At 43.4% G+C, this 16,855-nt stretch overlaps 1 protein-coding gene across 1 annotated transcript in view; it reads left to right on the forward strand.

Moving 5' to 3' along the window:
* The window catches only part of ANKRD13D (ankyrin repeat domain 13D), a 53,368-nt gene extending 42,421 nt beyond the window's left edge, over nucleotides 1-10,947 (forward strand). Inside the window, exons 14-15 of the mRNA XM_033920446.1 lie at nucleotides 5,991-6,076; nucleotides 10,604-10,947. Of these exons, the coding sequence (XP_033776337.1) occupies nucleotides 5,991-6,076; nucleotides 10,604-10,847 (330 nt within the window). The 3' untranslated portion in view covers nucleotides 10,848-10,947. The remainder of the gene's footprint in view (nucleotides 1-5,990; nucleotides 6,077-10,603) is intronic.
* Nucleotides 10,948-16,855: the final 5,908 nt, after the last annotated feature.

Consider the following 16,855-nt stretch of genomic DNA (forward strand, 5'->3'; position numbering starts at 1 on the left):
TTTGTTAGAATGCTAGCATAAATTTGCATTTCCATTAAGTCTATGCCAGACCAGTGCAGATCGAATGGGTTATATCCATCTACCAGCGGAAGGAGACAGACAAAAAAATAATCCCAAGAGCTTTGCTCTTTAAGGGTATCGTGCAGCCTGGAGTGTTCAGTATTTTTCTCTCTTTCCAAGCAGATAGTGGATGGATTGTGGCTCCTTCTTAGTGCTTGCCTTTTAGCTCCTGACCTAGTTAATTCCAAGTGACAGTTGAGCAGGGGGTTATGCTGGTCAGCCGAAAGCCTGAAGTCATAATGCCGTTGTACAGGGCCATGGTGAAACCTCATCTGGAGTACTGTTTGCAATTCTGGAGGCCACATTACAGTAAAGATGTGCGCAGAATTGAATCGGTTCAGCGGACGGCCACCAGGATAATCTCGGGGCTCAAGGGTCTCTCGTATGAAGAGAGACTGAACAAATTGCAGCTCTACACTCTCGAGGAACGTAGGGAGAGGGGAGACATGATCGAAACATTTAAGTACCTCACGGGACGTGTCGAAGTGGAAGATGATATTTTCTTTCTCAAAGGACCCTCGGCCACAAGAGGGCACCCGCTCAAACTCAGGGGCGGAAAATTTCATGGCGACACCAGAAAGTATTTCTTCACAGAGAGAGTGGTTGATCATTGGAACAAGCTTCCAGTGCAGGTGATCGAGGCAGACAGCGTGCCAGACTTTAAGAATAAATGGGATACCCATGTGGGATCCCTACGAGGGTCAAGATAAGGAAATTGGGTCATTAGGGCATAGACAGGGGGTGGGTAAGCAGAGTGGGCAGACTTGATGGGCTGGCCACCTTTTCTGCCGTCATCTTCTATGTTTCTATCGCTGCTCAGGTTATAGTCTGAGGAGGAGGAAGGGCTGTGGCTCATTGGTTGAGCTGTTCCTTCTGCACCCAGAGGTTGTGACCCTGGGCTAGTCACTTAATCCTCCAATGGCCACCGCTTTGAACGCCAAGGTAACAAATTTGTGGTATACAAATCCCCGTTCCCTTTCCCTTTCATTGAACTTGGGCGACACCTGGCAGTTCCAGGTCCCTCATCCCCTAGTTTGGGTGATACCTTTTTGTGCTGGGTTCCTCTCCCTCTCCCTCTCCCCTCCTGAGGTGACTCTGGAGTGTGAAATGAGTGTGTGGTGGTCTTCTGAAGAGCAAGTATGTATTTACTTTTTCTCCTTCTAGTTTTACTTCACTGAGGTAAATCACTACTTTTTTTTTTTTTTTTTCTTGCTTGCTGGTGGACATGATGCTTCCATGCCTGTAATTTAGGTATGTTTTGAGTTTTAAATCACAGGTAACAAAAAAGAATTATGCTGTTACTGCCTTTCCAGTATTTTGGTATTCAGCTTGGCAGTTTTCTTTTCTTCCCCTGGGCGTTTGCTTTCAGGAGGGCTGGTTTTATTTTTCCCACCATCTGCTACCTCAGAGTGTTAGCAGTTTTCTCTTTGACTGAGCGGTTGGTCGCCCCTCTGTCTTGAGGTGAGCATGATTTTGCTGTTTGTTTGGTACTGGCTTATTTCTAATGTAAAAAAAAAAGTCTCTTATTGAGCCCTTTTTCTGTCTGAGCCAGTCCACCTGCACAGTTCCCACACGTTCGTGCTGTTTGCCTTTGTATGCTTTAGTGGTGCTCGGCTATATTTGCCTATTCTCTCCTTAATGTGACAGTTAATGAAGCCCTTTTGTGCTGTTCAAATGCAGCTGCTCCTTCTCTTGGAGACTTTGGTCCAGTTTTGCGCTGTTTTGATTTACTCCTAATATCATGCTTTCGGCTGAACTCCTAGGCAGAGGTTTAGATGTTTTGTGTTGGTCTTGGTGCTGTGGGACTATGTTGTGTGGTGTGGCTTATAGTTGCTTGACAGAGATCCCGCTCATCCGCTTTGGTTGCCTGTGGTGTCTGTCTCCTGTGGCATTTGCTTATAAAGCCTTGCTGTAATATTCCAGTTTCCTCCTAGGCATAACATCAGCTTTCTTTTAGCTGCATAGGCTTAGCCATCTTTCAGGTTACATGCTAGCACTATCCCTTATGCTTTGCAGGGTCAGAAAATCAAAGGAGTAGCCTAATAGTGCAATGGCCTGTAAACCAGCAGACCCAGGTTCAAATTCCACTTCAGTCGTTAGCTCCTTATAGGCTGTTTAGAGGCTTCTATCTCTTGTGGGGTATAGTGGCTCCATATTAACTGGATGGTGGCTCGGCCTTGTATGATGGTTGCTAAAGCCTTCTAGGCTGCTTAGGGATGTTGCTGCTATTTGGATTTTTGCCAGGTACTTATGACCTGGATTGGCCACTGTGTGGGCTTGATGGACCATTGGTCTGATCCAGTATGGCTATTCTTATGTTCTTACGTGAGCCAAGGATAGGACCAATCACTGATGAGGTTGGCTCTGAGGCACTGTGGAATGAGGCATTATGACATCACCATCTCAGCTCTGGAATGTTGCTCTGATTGGGATTCCCGAATCTTGTATTCTTTGAGAGGCTGGAATGTTGTTACTCCTTGGGTTTTGGCCAGGTACTAGGGACTTGGATTGGCCACCATGAGAACGGGCTACTGGGCTAGATGGACCATTGGTCTGACCCAGTATGGCTATTCTTATGTTCTTACATGAGCCAAAGATAGGACCATTAAGCCATTGTAACATCACTGATGAGGTTGGCTCTGAGGCACTGTGGAATGAGGCATTATGACATCACAATCTCAGCTCTGGAATGTTGCTCTGATTGGGATTCCCGAATCTTGTATTCTTTGAGATGCTGGAATGTTGTTACTCCTTGGGTTTTGGCCAGAAACTAGGGACCTGGATTGGCCACCATGAGAACGGGCTACTGGGCTAGATGGACCATTGGTCTGATCCAGTATGGCTATTCTTATGTTCTTACGTGAGCCAAGTATAGGACCATTAAGCCATTGCAACATCACTGATGAGGTTGGCTCTGAGGCATTATGACATCACAATCTCAGCTCTGGAATGTTGCTCTCATTGGGGTTCCAGAATCTTGTATTCTTTGAGATGCTGGAATGTTGCTATTCCTTGGGTTTTGACCAGGTACTAGTGACCTGGAGTGGCCTCCATGAGAACAGGCTACTGGGCTTGAAGGATCATTGGTCTGACCCACAGTAAGGCTATTCTTATGTTCTTACATGAGCCAAGTATAGGACAATTAAGCCATTGTAACATCACTGATGAGGTTGGCTCTGAGGCATTATGACATCACAATCTGAGCTCTGGAATGTTGCTCTCACTGGGGTTCCAGAATCTTGTATTCTTTGAGATGCTGGAATGTTGTTACTCCTTGGGTTTTGGCCAGGTACTAGGGACTTGGATTGGCCACCATGAGGACGGGCTACTGGGCTTGATGGACCATTGGTCTGACCCATTATGGTTATTCTTATGTTCTTATGTTCATTCTATATAGTGATAGCATGCTTAACATGTATGCTGGCAGCCAACATCCTTAAAAGCTACATGGTACAGTGTTCTGTGGATGCTGTATAGTGGAAACAGTTTTGTATATAGCAAAATAGCAGCATCTTGATATGCTGCAGGGTGTTGGCCTTGCCTTTTGCACAGCTAGTGGCAGCATCTTTATATAAGGCATAGTAGATTGTGATAACTAGTGCCAGCTTCCTTATATTTGTCATAGAGGAGACAACCTTCTTATCGGCTTCATCTGCCTCATTCTTCATCGCTGCATGGTGCAAACATAATTATATGCTGCATGGTGGTAGAAGTTTTCTTTTCTGCTGCATTATGGCGGCATCCTAATAGCCTGCAAGGAGGCGGAGACTTTACAGTAAGGTCAGTTCAGCACTCTTATTCTTTCCGCTGCAGAGTACTGACCCTACAATGGCAGCAGCCTTTTTTGCCATGATACATAATGCCATTTCCAACCTCTACTGTTCTACGATAGCAATTATTATGTGGTTCTTTGTCAGCCTTCACTTTTCTTGTACCATGTTAATGCCCTCATAGACTGTGTGAGTTCCAATCTCTGGTTCTCTGTGGTGGCATAATAGTAGCAGCCTCGGAGGGTACACAGTGGAAAGGAGAGGGTACAGCTCTTTGGGGATAGAAAATGAAATAAATAAAAATAGGTAAGAATGGATTTAAAAAAGTGACAATTTGTGAAGTAGGTGGGGGAGGGAGATAAACAAACATGAACTCTAGGTTCGAGGTATCAGATAATCTAAACGAAAGAGTTTCAAGTATGGCATTAGTTGGAGAAGGAAGTGGGCTGATGTGCAGATTTGAAGTAAAGATGACGGCTAAACCTCCACCGCAACATCTTAATTGATTCACGCAACGAGTGGTGGACACCTGGAATGCTCTCCCAGAGGAGGTTATTGCACAATCCACCGTTCTAGGATTTAAAAGCAAACTAGATGCACATCTCCTTACAAGAGGCATAGAGGAATATGGATGACTAAAATTACGCCAGGTGATCTGGAGATGGCAGTTCTTATGTTCTTCTGATTAATATGGAAGCTGGAGTATCCTGGGAGACATCCCTGATTCGAGTAGGCTTGGTCTCTGTTGAATAACCAGGTTGCTTTAAGACTTAGTAGGTTAAGCTTTCGTTGAATAATGAAGTAATGAGGAATTGTTTAGACTGGAGGGAGCGAACATTGATTAGACCCTATGGAGATTGAGTTTACATTGGATGAGGAAGTTAGTATCTATGAGGATGGTAATGGAGTTAAGTAGCGGAACCTTACATGAGTTGGTGTCTTTAATGTGGATAGTAAATGGCGACCCCATATCACTGGAATATAGTTGGAAGTAGTCATCAGAGTGGAGACGATGTAAAATAAGATTAAATAATAGTAGGGCTATAAGGGTGAATTTTGAAGTCTCAAGGATGTCCCATATGAAGAACGTCTAGGTAAGTTGCAGCTATGCTCTGTCAAGGAACGCAGAGAGAGGGGTGACATGATAGAGACGTTCAAATACGTTACTGGCCGTACTGAGGTGGAAGAAGACATCTTTTTCCTTACAGGACCTACGCCGACAAGAGGGCATCCGCTAAAAATCAGGGGCGGGAGATTTCATGGTGACACTAGGAAGTACTTCTTCACCGAAAGAGTGGTTGACCGTTGGAATGATCTTCCACTTCAGGTAGTTGAGGCCAATAACGTGACTGACTTTAAGATCAAATGGGATCAACATGTGGGTTCACTTCAAAGAAGAACTTAGGGGGGGGGGGTTATTTGAGTGGGCAGACTTGTTGGGCCGAAGGCCCTTTTCTGCCGTCATATTCTATGTTTCTATGTAATACTTTTAAGGAGTTGGGTGCGCACAAAGGAGCAGGGCATGCTCTTTCGGCACATTGGTCTGGCATGACAAAGGAAAAAAATTATCAGGTAAGACGCATAATTTTCCCAATGTGCCCTCATTAAGTCATGTTGGTAGCAGGTATAAATGTGCATGTCTAAATGTGACTCTTTAGCAAGTAACTTACAGACCCCCCCCTGTTTTACTAATGCGTAGCGCGGGTTTTAGAATTCCTATGAGCGTCGAAGCAGTTACCGCCGCTGCCGGCGCTAAAACCAGCACTACGCGTTAGTTACATGTGCAAATGTTCCTATCCAGGCTTTGCCTGTGCTCCTCCCCTGTGAATGCCCCCTTCCATTTACATGCTAAGCGAGTGGTGCGTGTCACTTATAGAATAGCGTTGAGGGCTCAGCTAGTACTTAACCCCACATAAGTGTTGGTATTCTATAAAGTTACATGTTGCAGTTGGCTTGTAAATTTAATTGTCATGTTATAGAATGAGGAGGCATGTGGCCAGTGGTCAGCATATTACATGTATATTCAGCAGCAAAGTGGACGTTGAAAAGCCTATGCTGACTGCTAGTTCATTTTTCTTTGCATATAAAAAAGGATCCTTGAGAGTTTAATGAAGGGATGCAGATCAGAGAACTGTGAGGCTATCAGAGTTATTCTTATAGGTCACCATCTGGGAGGCATTAACCAATACCAGGCCTGGATCCAATCCCCCACCACCCCCCTATGATGAAGACCTGCAGCTGGAACGGTGAGAATGAACTCGTCTGAACAATTCCTTGGGAGCATCAATAAGAATACAGTGGTGCCTCACACAACAAACTTAATTCGTTCCAGGAGCAAGTTTGTTATGCGAAAAGTTCGTTATGTGAAACGCGTTTTCCCATAACAATACATGTTAAAAAAAATAATTCGTTCTGCAGCATAAAATATGCTAAGATGACATAAAAAAAGATAAATTTGTCAAAATGGTGAAAATGGTGGTCTTGCTGAGGCCAAACTCTTTGACGAGGTCACACTGTTTTACCCCACATTCACTCCTTCTAATTATTTCCCGTTTCATTTCAACAGAAATCACCTTCCTGCTTTTTTTAGAAGCCATGATCTATAAAAAATATTGAGTTTATCTTAAAAGGACGACTGTATACAGTGAGAGAGGGCAGTTAAGCGCAGTGACTAACGACTGCCTGCAGTGCCTGCGCGGAAGGATGCAATACATCGGCAGCTCGGGCGACTTCGTTGTGTGAAACGAAGTTCGTTGTGTGAAATGAAGTTCGTTGTGTGAAGTTCGTTGTGTGAATCAAGACATGAAGTTCGTTGTGTGCAGCGTTCGTTGTGCGAGGCGTTCGTTATGCGAGGCACCACTGTACATCTCTAGGCTCCTAGACCAGGCACTGACTGAGTGGGAATTTACCTCTGGGTTAACAAACTGCTATTGCCATTTATTATTTCTGTAGTACTACCAGATGCATGCAACACTGTACATTAAACACACACGCTACGGTCCCTGCTCGAAAGAACTTTCAATCTAATTATGACAGACACACAGGATAAAGGGTGAATCAATATATGCTGCTCATGAAGGGAAATAACAAAGGGATTAGGGGCTACAGAAGAAATGAAAAACAAATACAGTATTCCCCCGATATTCGCGGGGGTTCCGTTCCAGGAACCCCCGCGAATCTTGAAAAACCGCAAATACGGTTTTTCATGGGGGGAGACTGGCGAGGGCAGCGGGAGGAGGCAGGAGAGAGCAGCCGGAGTGCCGGCGAGTGAAGAAAATCACTGGCTGCATACTCCGACCGCCTCTTCCTGCACTAAAGTCAGGCTTCACCAATCAGGAGCTCAAAGAAGCTTCAGATCTTGAGGAGAGCTCTGCATACTCAGTCTGTTGAACCAGTGCCATAATCTAATGGAGCTGCTGTCTGCAGAGAACAAGAGGGTCCTGGTCTGAGGCCAGGCTAGAGTTGAAAGTAGAGAATAACCCAGGAACAAATTTCTCCCCATCCTCACAGAATCTGTCTCCATCCCGATCCCATCCCCGCAAGCTCTGTCCTCATCTGCACAAGCCTCAAACACTTACGATTTTCAAGTGTTTTGAAGCTTGTGCAGGTGAGGACAGAGCTTGCAGGGACAGAACGCGGGACAGAGATAGGTTCCGCGGGGACGGGGGACAAATTTGTTCCTGTGTTAATTCTCTACTTTGAACTTGCTCTTTGACTTTCAACTCAAACCTGGCTTCAGGGACAGGGAAAAAATTTGTTCCCGTGCCATTCTCTAGTTCAAAGAGTAGCCAGTTGGAAAATGCAGAAGGCAGGCTTGAATGAACTGGGTTCAAGATCTAGGCAGGATGTCCAACTGAACTGCTGTCCTGCGAACAGTCTTTATATTGTATTGTCTATATACCCTGTTTCCCCGATGGTAAGACACTGTCTTATTTTTTTTGGAAGGCCAAAATATGCTCTAGGGCTTATTTTCGGGGGGATGCCTTATTTACATTTTTTTCTAAAAAGGGGGGGCTGTCTTATTTGACGGCTGAAGAATCGGTCGGCCGAAAAATCGTACTGTGTATGGCCAGCTTTATCCATCATACCATATATTGTACCATTTAATGTCCCCAATGTTCTCCATCAGGGAAACACAGTAAAGAGATTATTCTGTAGTGCAGCATCAGAGGGGACTTGACAATGTGAAACCATGGTTTATATACCGTATGCATTTTAAACAGGCTTTATATACAGTAAGTGGTATTGCTCACAGCAAAAGAAACCTGTCTGCGTGTCTCACTTTTGGATGTTCTGGCCGTGAACAAACTCCTGCAGTCTCCGTTAGGGAGGGATGAGGGAAGCTGCCTGTGTTTCCTTGCGCGGAGTCACGTGCGCGCGCTGCAGTCCTGTCACTTCCTCCTCTTCACTTCATGACGAGGCGCGGCACGCAGCCATGGAGGCAAATACGGTAGACGGAGGGACCACACGGAGTCACCCACCGTACCACCCGATTCGGGTAAGCGCAGGTATCGGTGGGTGGCTTATTTGCGGGGGGGGGTGCCTTATTTTACATTTTTTTCTAAAAAGGGGGGGCTGTCTTATTTGATGGCCCTGCCTTATCATCGGGGAAACAGGGTATTGATATAATCCCTCCTGTCAGCAGCTGGTGCTAGCAAACCAATCTAGAATTTGAGGAGAGGATGTTCAGAACCCAGCAAATTATGTATATTAGATGAAGATACTTTCCGAAACAAGTGATGCAAAATCTCCCTGGTGGAGGTGGCTATCACTGTAGATCCAAAGTGTATTGGTGAGGTGGTAATGCAACACAAGGTTTAGGACAGTGGTTTCCAACTTTTCCATGTCAAAGTGCACAGAGTTACATTACATTACATTACGGATTTCTATTCCGCCTGTGCCTTGCGGTTCTAGGCGGATTACAATATAGAAAATATCTGGGACATTCCAGTAGAATTACATTTCAGGATAGGAGTAAGTTACAGGAACAGTGAAGAGTTATGATATTACAATTTCACAGAAGATATTACTTGTTACAGAAGATAATACATATAGCAGAAGATAATGCATTTTGCAGAGGTAATACATGTCAACTCGATCAGTTAAGTCGGGTGTAGTGTAGAAGAGTTATAGTACATTCTTGATCACAGACAAAGAGATAATATGGATGAGTGATTCCGAAGTCGTTGAATGGGAACTCATTGGGCGGTGGTTAGAGTGATGGGAGATATTTTTTGAACAGTAGTGTTTTTATTTCTTTGCGGAATTCTTTTATGTCTGTTGTTTTGGTCAGTAATTTAGAGATGTCAGAGTCTATTTTGGCTGCCTGTGTCCCCAGGAGGTTGTCGTAGAGTTTCTTACGACAGGTACCGTTGAGTGGTGGATAGGTGAAGAGGTTCTGTGTTCTCCTTTTTCTTGGTGGGTGGTAGTAGTGAAAACGGTTATTTAGGTAACTGGGTGCCGTGCCATGGGTTACTTTGAAAATGAGAGTTCACTTCGTCACGGTACATCATTACCTTCCTTCGCAAAAAACACGGTGTCATCATTCTCCTGTCCCCTTCCCCCGACATTGCCACCTTTCCCCCCCCAGCATCAGTCCTTTCCTACCATCCCTAGCATCATTGTTTCTAGGGATGTGCATTTGTTAGTGATCATTTGATTTGTTAATACACCAGACTGATGAATTAACACGTGTTAAGTTGATTAGTACGTGACGACAATTATTACACATTTAAAAATTACTATTAAAACAAACGTGAAACTGATTTGGAAGAAAAAAAAACACCTAAAAACTGGGAAACGTGGAAAAAACTGAACATTAAATAATATATATATTTTTTTGCCTGTGCTCGTCATCTTTTCCCCACCTCTGTCTTCCTTATTGCCTCCACCCAGGAAGCAGAATCAGACAAGCAGCTCTTCTTTCTTATTTCAAGTTTATTATGTCTTGATATGCCTGAATGAATCCCTGCTAGTAACTATATTCTACAATACATATTTAATATATATTTATTAGTCATTACGATTGTATTCCAGAAATTTGTTAGTTGATATACCGCTCTACATACCAAAGCGGTTTACATCTTTACAGTGTTAAAAAATTAATTAAAAGTCGGGGGAATGGACAAACAAACTCCTCCTCCTCCTCCTCTCAAGTTAAAAGCTTGACAAAACCCATACACTCTTGGGACATGACATCTCTCCTAAGCTCTGACTTAAGAGGGTATTTGGTAAAGACGGGGATAATGGAGCCAAGAGCTGCTGCTTTCTACTGCCCTCCAGAGGTGATTACCTAGTAGTCAAGGGAAGGGAGATTACAAATTTATTGGCGGTTGTGGCATTAACCCGCCTTTTTTCTGCACCTGTTGCAAATTTCATGGCACATCTAATGCGCCTTGTGGTACACATGTTCTGTGTGATGCATGATTCCCAATAACTATTTCACATATTACTAAGTCACAGATACTGGATTCTGATTAGAGAGCATACACGTGGGACTTGCTTGAATAGTCACGTGGGCATTTTAATATATAGGAACTCGGCCCTCTGATTATCATTAGTTAGAGAAGGCACAATGATATTTACCTCTTCAGTCACTGTGGAAAATTGTCAGACCCCATGGATTGAAATCTCTGATTCAATGTCGGAAGTATATATTTTTTTTACCAATGACTTATCCTTCAGGGTAGTAAGAGGCAAAGACATCTATACCAGACCTGCTACTAACATAGGCTTTTGACACTCTATAATACTTGTATTTGATTCTTCAATAGGGCAATCCAGGAGAGCATGTTCCTGCAGTCAGGAGAGGGGAGTGCGCCGGTGTCGAGCCCAAACCCCCGCAGCAATGGGTCCTCCAACACCGCTACTCTTCCCCCTTCCTTCTCTAGCTTTGATGAGCAGCTCCGATTGGCTATGGAACTATCCTCACAGGAGCAGGAGGAGCAAGAGCGCCGTCACCGTGAGGAAGAGGAGGAACTAGAACGCATCCTGCAACTTTCCCTTACTGAAAAATAACATTAACTCTTGCTTTCCTTAAAGCCCTCTTCTCTCCCCCCCAAAAAAAAAAAAAAAAAGTAAACGAGACTTGCTCTTGGCCTAATGTTTACTTTTAAAAGTTAGAGAGAAGATCTCTCTTATTTTAATTGATGCCTGTAAATTTGGGGGTGATTCAATTCTCACATAACCAAATAATTTAAAAATCTGTATTTCAGAATATCCTTAGGGAAAAAAATATCAATCTGCTTGTGGAAAGAAAGAGGCAACTAATTAAAGCTTAAATGAAGAGGATGAAGAAGGGCCTGACCTTTCTTCGGTATTAACATAAAGAAACGGTATGTGAAAAGAATGAGACACATAAACAGGTACCTTCTAACTCATCTCACTAACAGGCTTGGTGACCTTGGAGAGCCAAACAAAGGGTCTTCCCGTTGTCTCTCTCTGTCTTACAGTTTTTGGTGCCCAAGGGAGAACTCTAATAAATTGCAAAGTGACCAAATCAAAATCTGCTGCTTTACTCTTCCCACTCTCTTACGAAGTGAACTTGCAGTCACGTTTCAGAATGAAGTTTTCTATTGTGTGTTTTTATTTATTTATTTATTTATGTACTTTTTCAAAAAAAATATATACACATATATATTCACACATATAAGGGTTATAACTGCAAGATTAAGAATATTGTCTTGTTTTTGCTACTTCTGCCATGGCTTATTTGATTTATTTTTGGTTGGGATTTTTTTTTTTTCTTTTAGACTTCTATCCATCATGTAATAAAATCTAAAATTAAGAAAGAAAAGAGAGCATGAATTTCTGGTCTTCCTTTAGACTGTAAACCTACTGTAGTTGGACTAATGGCCAGATCTTATGGTAGGAAGCAGTGGCGTAGCGAGGGTAGGAGGCGCTCCTTCCCTGCCTCCCCACTGCACACACATGCTCTCCCTTTTCCCACATACCTCTGTAAATCTTTGCCAGTATGAGTGGCTTCTCCAGCATGTCGCTTGCACCAACGTTGGGTTTCCCTCTGATGTAACTTCCTGGCCCCTTGACCCGGAAGTGATTTGGGGGAACCAGGCTGGCGCGAGCAACAGGCAGGAGAAGTTGCTCACACTGGTGAAGATCTACAGAGGTTATGGGTCGGGTGGGGGAGGGATGACGGTAGTAGGACAGAGAGGTGCTGGCACCCAAGGCAGTCCACCCCCCCCTTACACCACTGGTAGGACTGCAAAAGGGCCTGGATTGATCAAAACTTGCATGTCAGGCAAGGCCCTGGGGAAGCTAAAACTGGATCTCATGACTACTTTCAACACATGCAGCAAAAAAAAAAAAAGCAGGTCTTCTCTATGGACAACAGGCTGCAAATCCTCACAGCATTGCTAATGTCACAAATGGAGTCTGCATTGGGAAGCTACTCTAGTTTAGCAACATCTAAAAGAATTTGAGCTGCCCCGCCATGCTTGCACCCCATTTCCTGCCTTCTGTTGTTTATAACTTCAAGAAAAAACAATAGCACAAAGTGCCTTCTTCAGGTAATGGGGCAAGAAAACATATATTTATTGAAAGACCTGACAGAGGCCATGTTTCTGATAAGTAAGGGTAAGCTGGAAAAGTACTCATCGAAGACATTCTCAATGCAAGCAAAAGATCACTACTGTAAAGGGAAATTGAGTGCCCAGGTTTATAATTCAATCAAAGACAAAACAAACCGCGCCCAACAACTTGTGTCTAGAAGATACTCTTCCACCTCCAGGCGTTCTTATTATTACAACACCAAATGCCACTACAGTCAACCATCTTGTTTGATTTGTACCGTGTGTCCCTCTTTATTTGGGTCGATTATAACTTCCTCAGCCCATTATTGGGGAGGTGGATGAGTTTGTGAGGACTTGAATCCTGCTGTCCAAGGAGATCACCTTTCTACAGGTAAAGGGCAAGCAAGATGGCAGTTTCTCATAGCATGAAACACCCAAGCTACCGACTGCTTCCAGCTGAAAAAGGGGGAAACCCCAATAATGAGATATTTTTCTTTTTTGGATGGTAGCCTGGAACAGAAAAGAAATGGAATTAGAATGGTGTTAGTTTCTGATCCCTTAAGAGATTCTAGTAACAAAAGATTGTAGTAGCACAAGGGCATGATGTAATTACTCCAAAGGAGCAATTAGCACACAGTAATGTCCTTCGGATTTGAGAACAAGAAAATGACAGCAAATAAAGACCTGTGTGGTCCATCCAGTCTACCCAGCAGTCTCATGCTTATCATCTAGTACAGGGTTAGGGAACTCCAGTCCTCGAGAGCCATATGCCAGTCGGGTTTTCAGGATTTCTTCAATGAATATGTATTGAAAGCAGTGCATGCAAATAGATCTCATGCATATTCATTGGAGAAATCCTGAAAACCCGACTGGAATACGGCTCTCGAGGACCGGAGTTCCCTACCCCTGATCTAGTAGTTATTCATTTCTCTTGCTAAGTTCCTCTATAAGCAAGACCTACACTCGGATGATATGACTGCGGCATAAAATGTACATACTTGCCCCTGATCATTCTTGCCGTATACAGGACACAGACCTTTGAAGGCCGTTCGGCATCAGCCATATTACCTCAGAGCAGGAGTCACTGTCAACGCTAACTTCAACCCCTCCTGATCTGTCTTATCTATGGCAGTGGTTCCCAACCCTGTCCTGGAGGAACACCAGGCCAATTGGGTTTTCAGGCTAGCCCTAATGAATATGCATGAAGCAAATTTGCATGCCTATCACTTCCATCATATGCAAATCTCTCTCATGCATATTCATTAGGGCTAGCCTGAAAACCCGATTGGCCTGGTGTTCCTCCAGGACAGGGTTGGGAATCACTGATCTATGGGACAAAGACTGTAGAAGTCCATCTGGCATTAGCTTCACTTCCCCACATCTGGAGCTGCATTTAGGCATCACTCCTGCATATCATAAATGAAATTATAGCTGTTGATCTGATACTACCTTCTTTCTATTTAGAGACCCTTTGTGCCTGTCCCACACATGTTTGAACTTGGTCAGTATTTTTGCCTCCACCATCTCTGCAGGGAGGGCATTCCAGGCATCCACCACCCTCTCCGTGAAAAAGTATTTCCTGGCATTAACTCCTAAGTCTACCACCCCACAACCTCATATTAACTCCTCTTGTTTTACTACTTCATGAGTATGCATGAGGCAGATTAGCATATAATAGAGGTGACAGGCATGCATCTGCCTCATGCATACTCATTAGTGATATCTTGAAAACCTGACTGGCTGGGGGTCTCCCAGGACAGGTTTAAAAACCACTGCCTTAGACTATTCTAGCATTCAAAGATCTCTTCCTCATGTTTTCTATACCCTCTGGCATGTCCACTCTGTTGCAAATTTTTGTGTCATCTGCAGAGATACTTTTCCTACTACTCACCTTTCTTTCCTTTGAGCAAATTCCATTCACCACCACTCTGTCAGTCAACCAATTTCTAATCCAGGTCACCACCTTAGGTCCTAACTTCTATAAGTTTGTTGATGAACCTTCTATGAAGATATCAAAGACATACAACTTTAGATAGAATTAGTATTTATCCCGTTTAGGACCTCAGCAGTGCAGACTGTGAAAAGGTTTCATTCACAGAATTAATTTGCACTAAAGTCTTCATCAGTCTTGTTTTTTATAAATACTGTAGTTTTTCTATTTTCTATAAATATTTTACTCCTCAAATAATTTAAGATAAATCAAATACTCATCTCTTTAATAAAGCATAGCAGGGGTTCTTCACCAACATAGGCTATGTTTCGCTCAGGGGGCTTTATCAAGGTATTTCCCCTTTGTTATGCTGGTTCCTTGAATACTGCCGTTTTTTAGACTACTGTTCGAGCGCGAGCAGTCCTTCGGGGTGCAGGTGCGAGCGGTCCTGCGGGGGGGGGGGGGGGGAACTGTAAAAAAAAAAAGGGATAACGCGCTCACGAATATAACGCGCATGGTTATACACAGTATGTAAAATCGTGTATAACGCGCGCGTTATATGCGTGAAAATACGGTAGTTTAGAGAGTAATTTTATGCTTCAGTATATTGTAGTCAAAGAAAAATAGATAACATCAGTTAGGAAAAATGGACAATTAAACACAATATTGGTTTATCAACTTAACAAAGATCTATTCAGTTTAACATTTTTAAGGTACTACTCTTCCCTCCCTTGTCCAACCCAACCCTCCTCCAACCATTGATACACAAGCTACAAATATCAGGAGGTTTCACTTTTATACCTCCCAGTAATACATATCTCGATTCCAGTTATAAATACAAAGAATTCAAAATAAAGCTTCATGCTTTAGGAGTCAGACAAAAACAATCTTCTATGCGTAAAGGTAGTTACATCACGGGAGAGAGGAGGAGGAGGGAGATGAGCAGAGCTGGCAGGAATCTGGCCCAACTCATGCTTTATTTTTTTTTTCTTGCAGCCTCCGGAGTGGGGGAGGCAGCGGAGGGAAGAGATGATTTATTTTATTTATTTATTTATTTAATTAATTAAAACATTTATTATTCACCTAAAAACCAGGCGGCTTACAATAAAAAAAAAAACCAACATCCACAATCACCACCCCTTCCTATTCTTCCCAGTGCTGTCTCTGGCATGGAGGGAACGTTAGTGTCTAGAGCCTCCCCAAGCCTCTTATATAGGGATTCATAATTTCTCCACCCCCACCATGCGGGCATCTCCTTTCTGCCACTCTTCTTCGCCAGTCATCTCCTACTTCTTTCCAGGCCCTCCCTAATCCCAAGCTACCAGAAGCTACCTATCCTCTATATCCCTGCTGCTGCTGCCCCTGGCCCCTACCTCCAATTGCTATTCCATGGACCCCTCTTTTTCCTTTCACCACTGCTTCCCATGATCGAGACGTTCAAATATGTCACAGGCCGTATCGAGGTGGAAGAGGATCTCTTTTTCCTTAAAGGACCCACGGCAACAAGAGGACATCCGTTGAAAATCAGGGGTGGGAAATTTCATGGCGATGCCAGAAAATATTTCTTCACCGAAAGGGTGGTTGATTGCTGGAATAATCTTCCACAACAGGTAATTGAGGCAAGCAGCGTGCCAGATTTTAAGAAAAGATGGGATTGGCATGTGGGATCTCTTCATGGAGGTAGTTAGGGGTGGGCCATTAGTGTGGGCAGACTAGATGGGCCGTGGCCCTTTTCTGCCGTCATGTTCTATGTTTCTTAGCACTTATTCTCATTACCACTATGGACCCTTGGATGCCAACTTCCCCTCAAACCTCCTGCCCCTAGGATGCTGAAATAGTAGCATATCATGCCAACCTTTCCAATGAGTCCATCCCTTCTGATGAATCCACTCACCAAAACCCAGTCCATGCTACCTATCTCTTACATGCTGGGGTCATTCTACTGGAGACTTCCTCTGTAAAGTAGAAAAAAAAGGAAAACCACACATGCATGAATGCCCCACAGAACTGCGGTGTCATTTCACCTACAGTCCTTGCAACAAGAAGCAAAGACACTGAAATAATTCACAGGAAAAGAGGAAATTACTTCAAAAACTCCTTTGCTGGTGAAAAACCAGCAAATTAAAAATGTCAAAAGTTCATGAAAAAGGTAAATTCCAGCTGAACCATCAGAGGAGAATTTATATTGTGAAAAACAGTATTGATAATTGCTTCCTTTGTAATAAACAATATAGGTTGATACTCAAAATCACAAATTCAAATAATAGCACCTGCTATCTAGATAAGTGTTGCTAACTGGGATATTCGGGGACATTATCGCATAGCAGCTAGAATGATGCCACTGCTATGCTTTTCATCATTGGAACCTTTTAATGATTATGTCATAATGCTGCACAAGTGATTCTTAGCAAGCTGTTCATCCAGATGGATTAAAGACCACACACTGGCCTGGGGCAGCTTTAGTCCATTATGCATCACTGATCACATTGGGCAAAGCTCCAGCAATTGATCGAGTCCTGGAGAAAGATGATGTCTTCAGTTAGATCGTTTAACATTTATCCAAACAT

The sequence above is a fragment of the Geotrypetes seraphini genome, chromosome 14 (genome assembly GCF_902459505.1).
Source record: "Geotrypetes seraphini chromosome 14, aGeoSer1.1, whole genome shotgun sequence".
Taxonomy (NCBI): domain Eukaryota; kingdom Metazoa; phylum Chordata; class Amphibia; order Gymnophiona; family Dermophiidae; genus Geotrypetes; species Geotrypetes seraphini.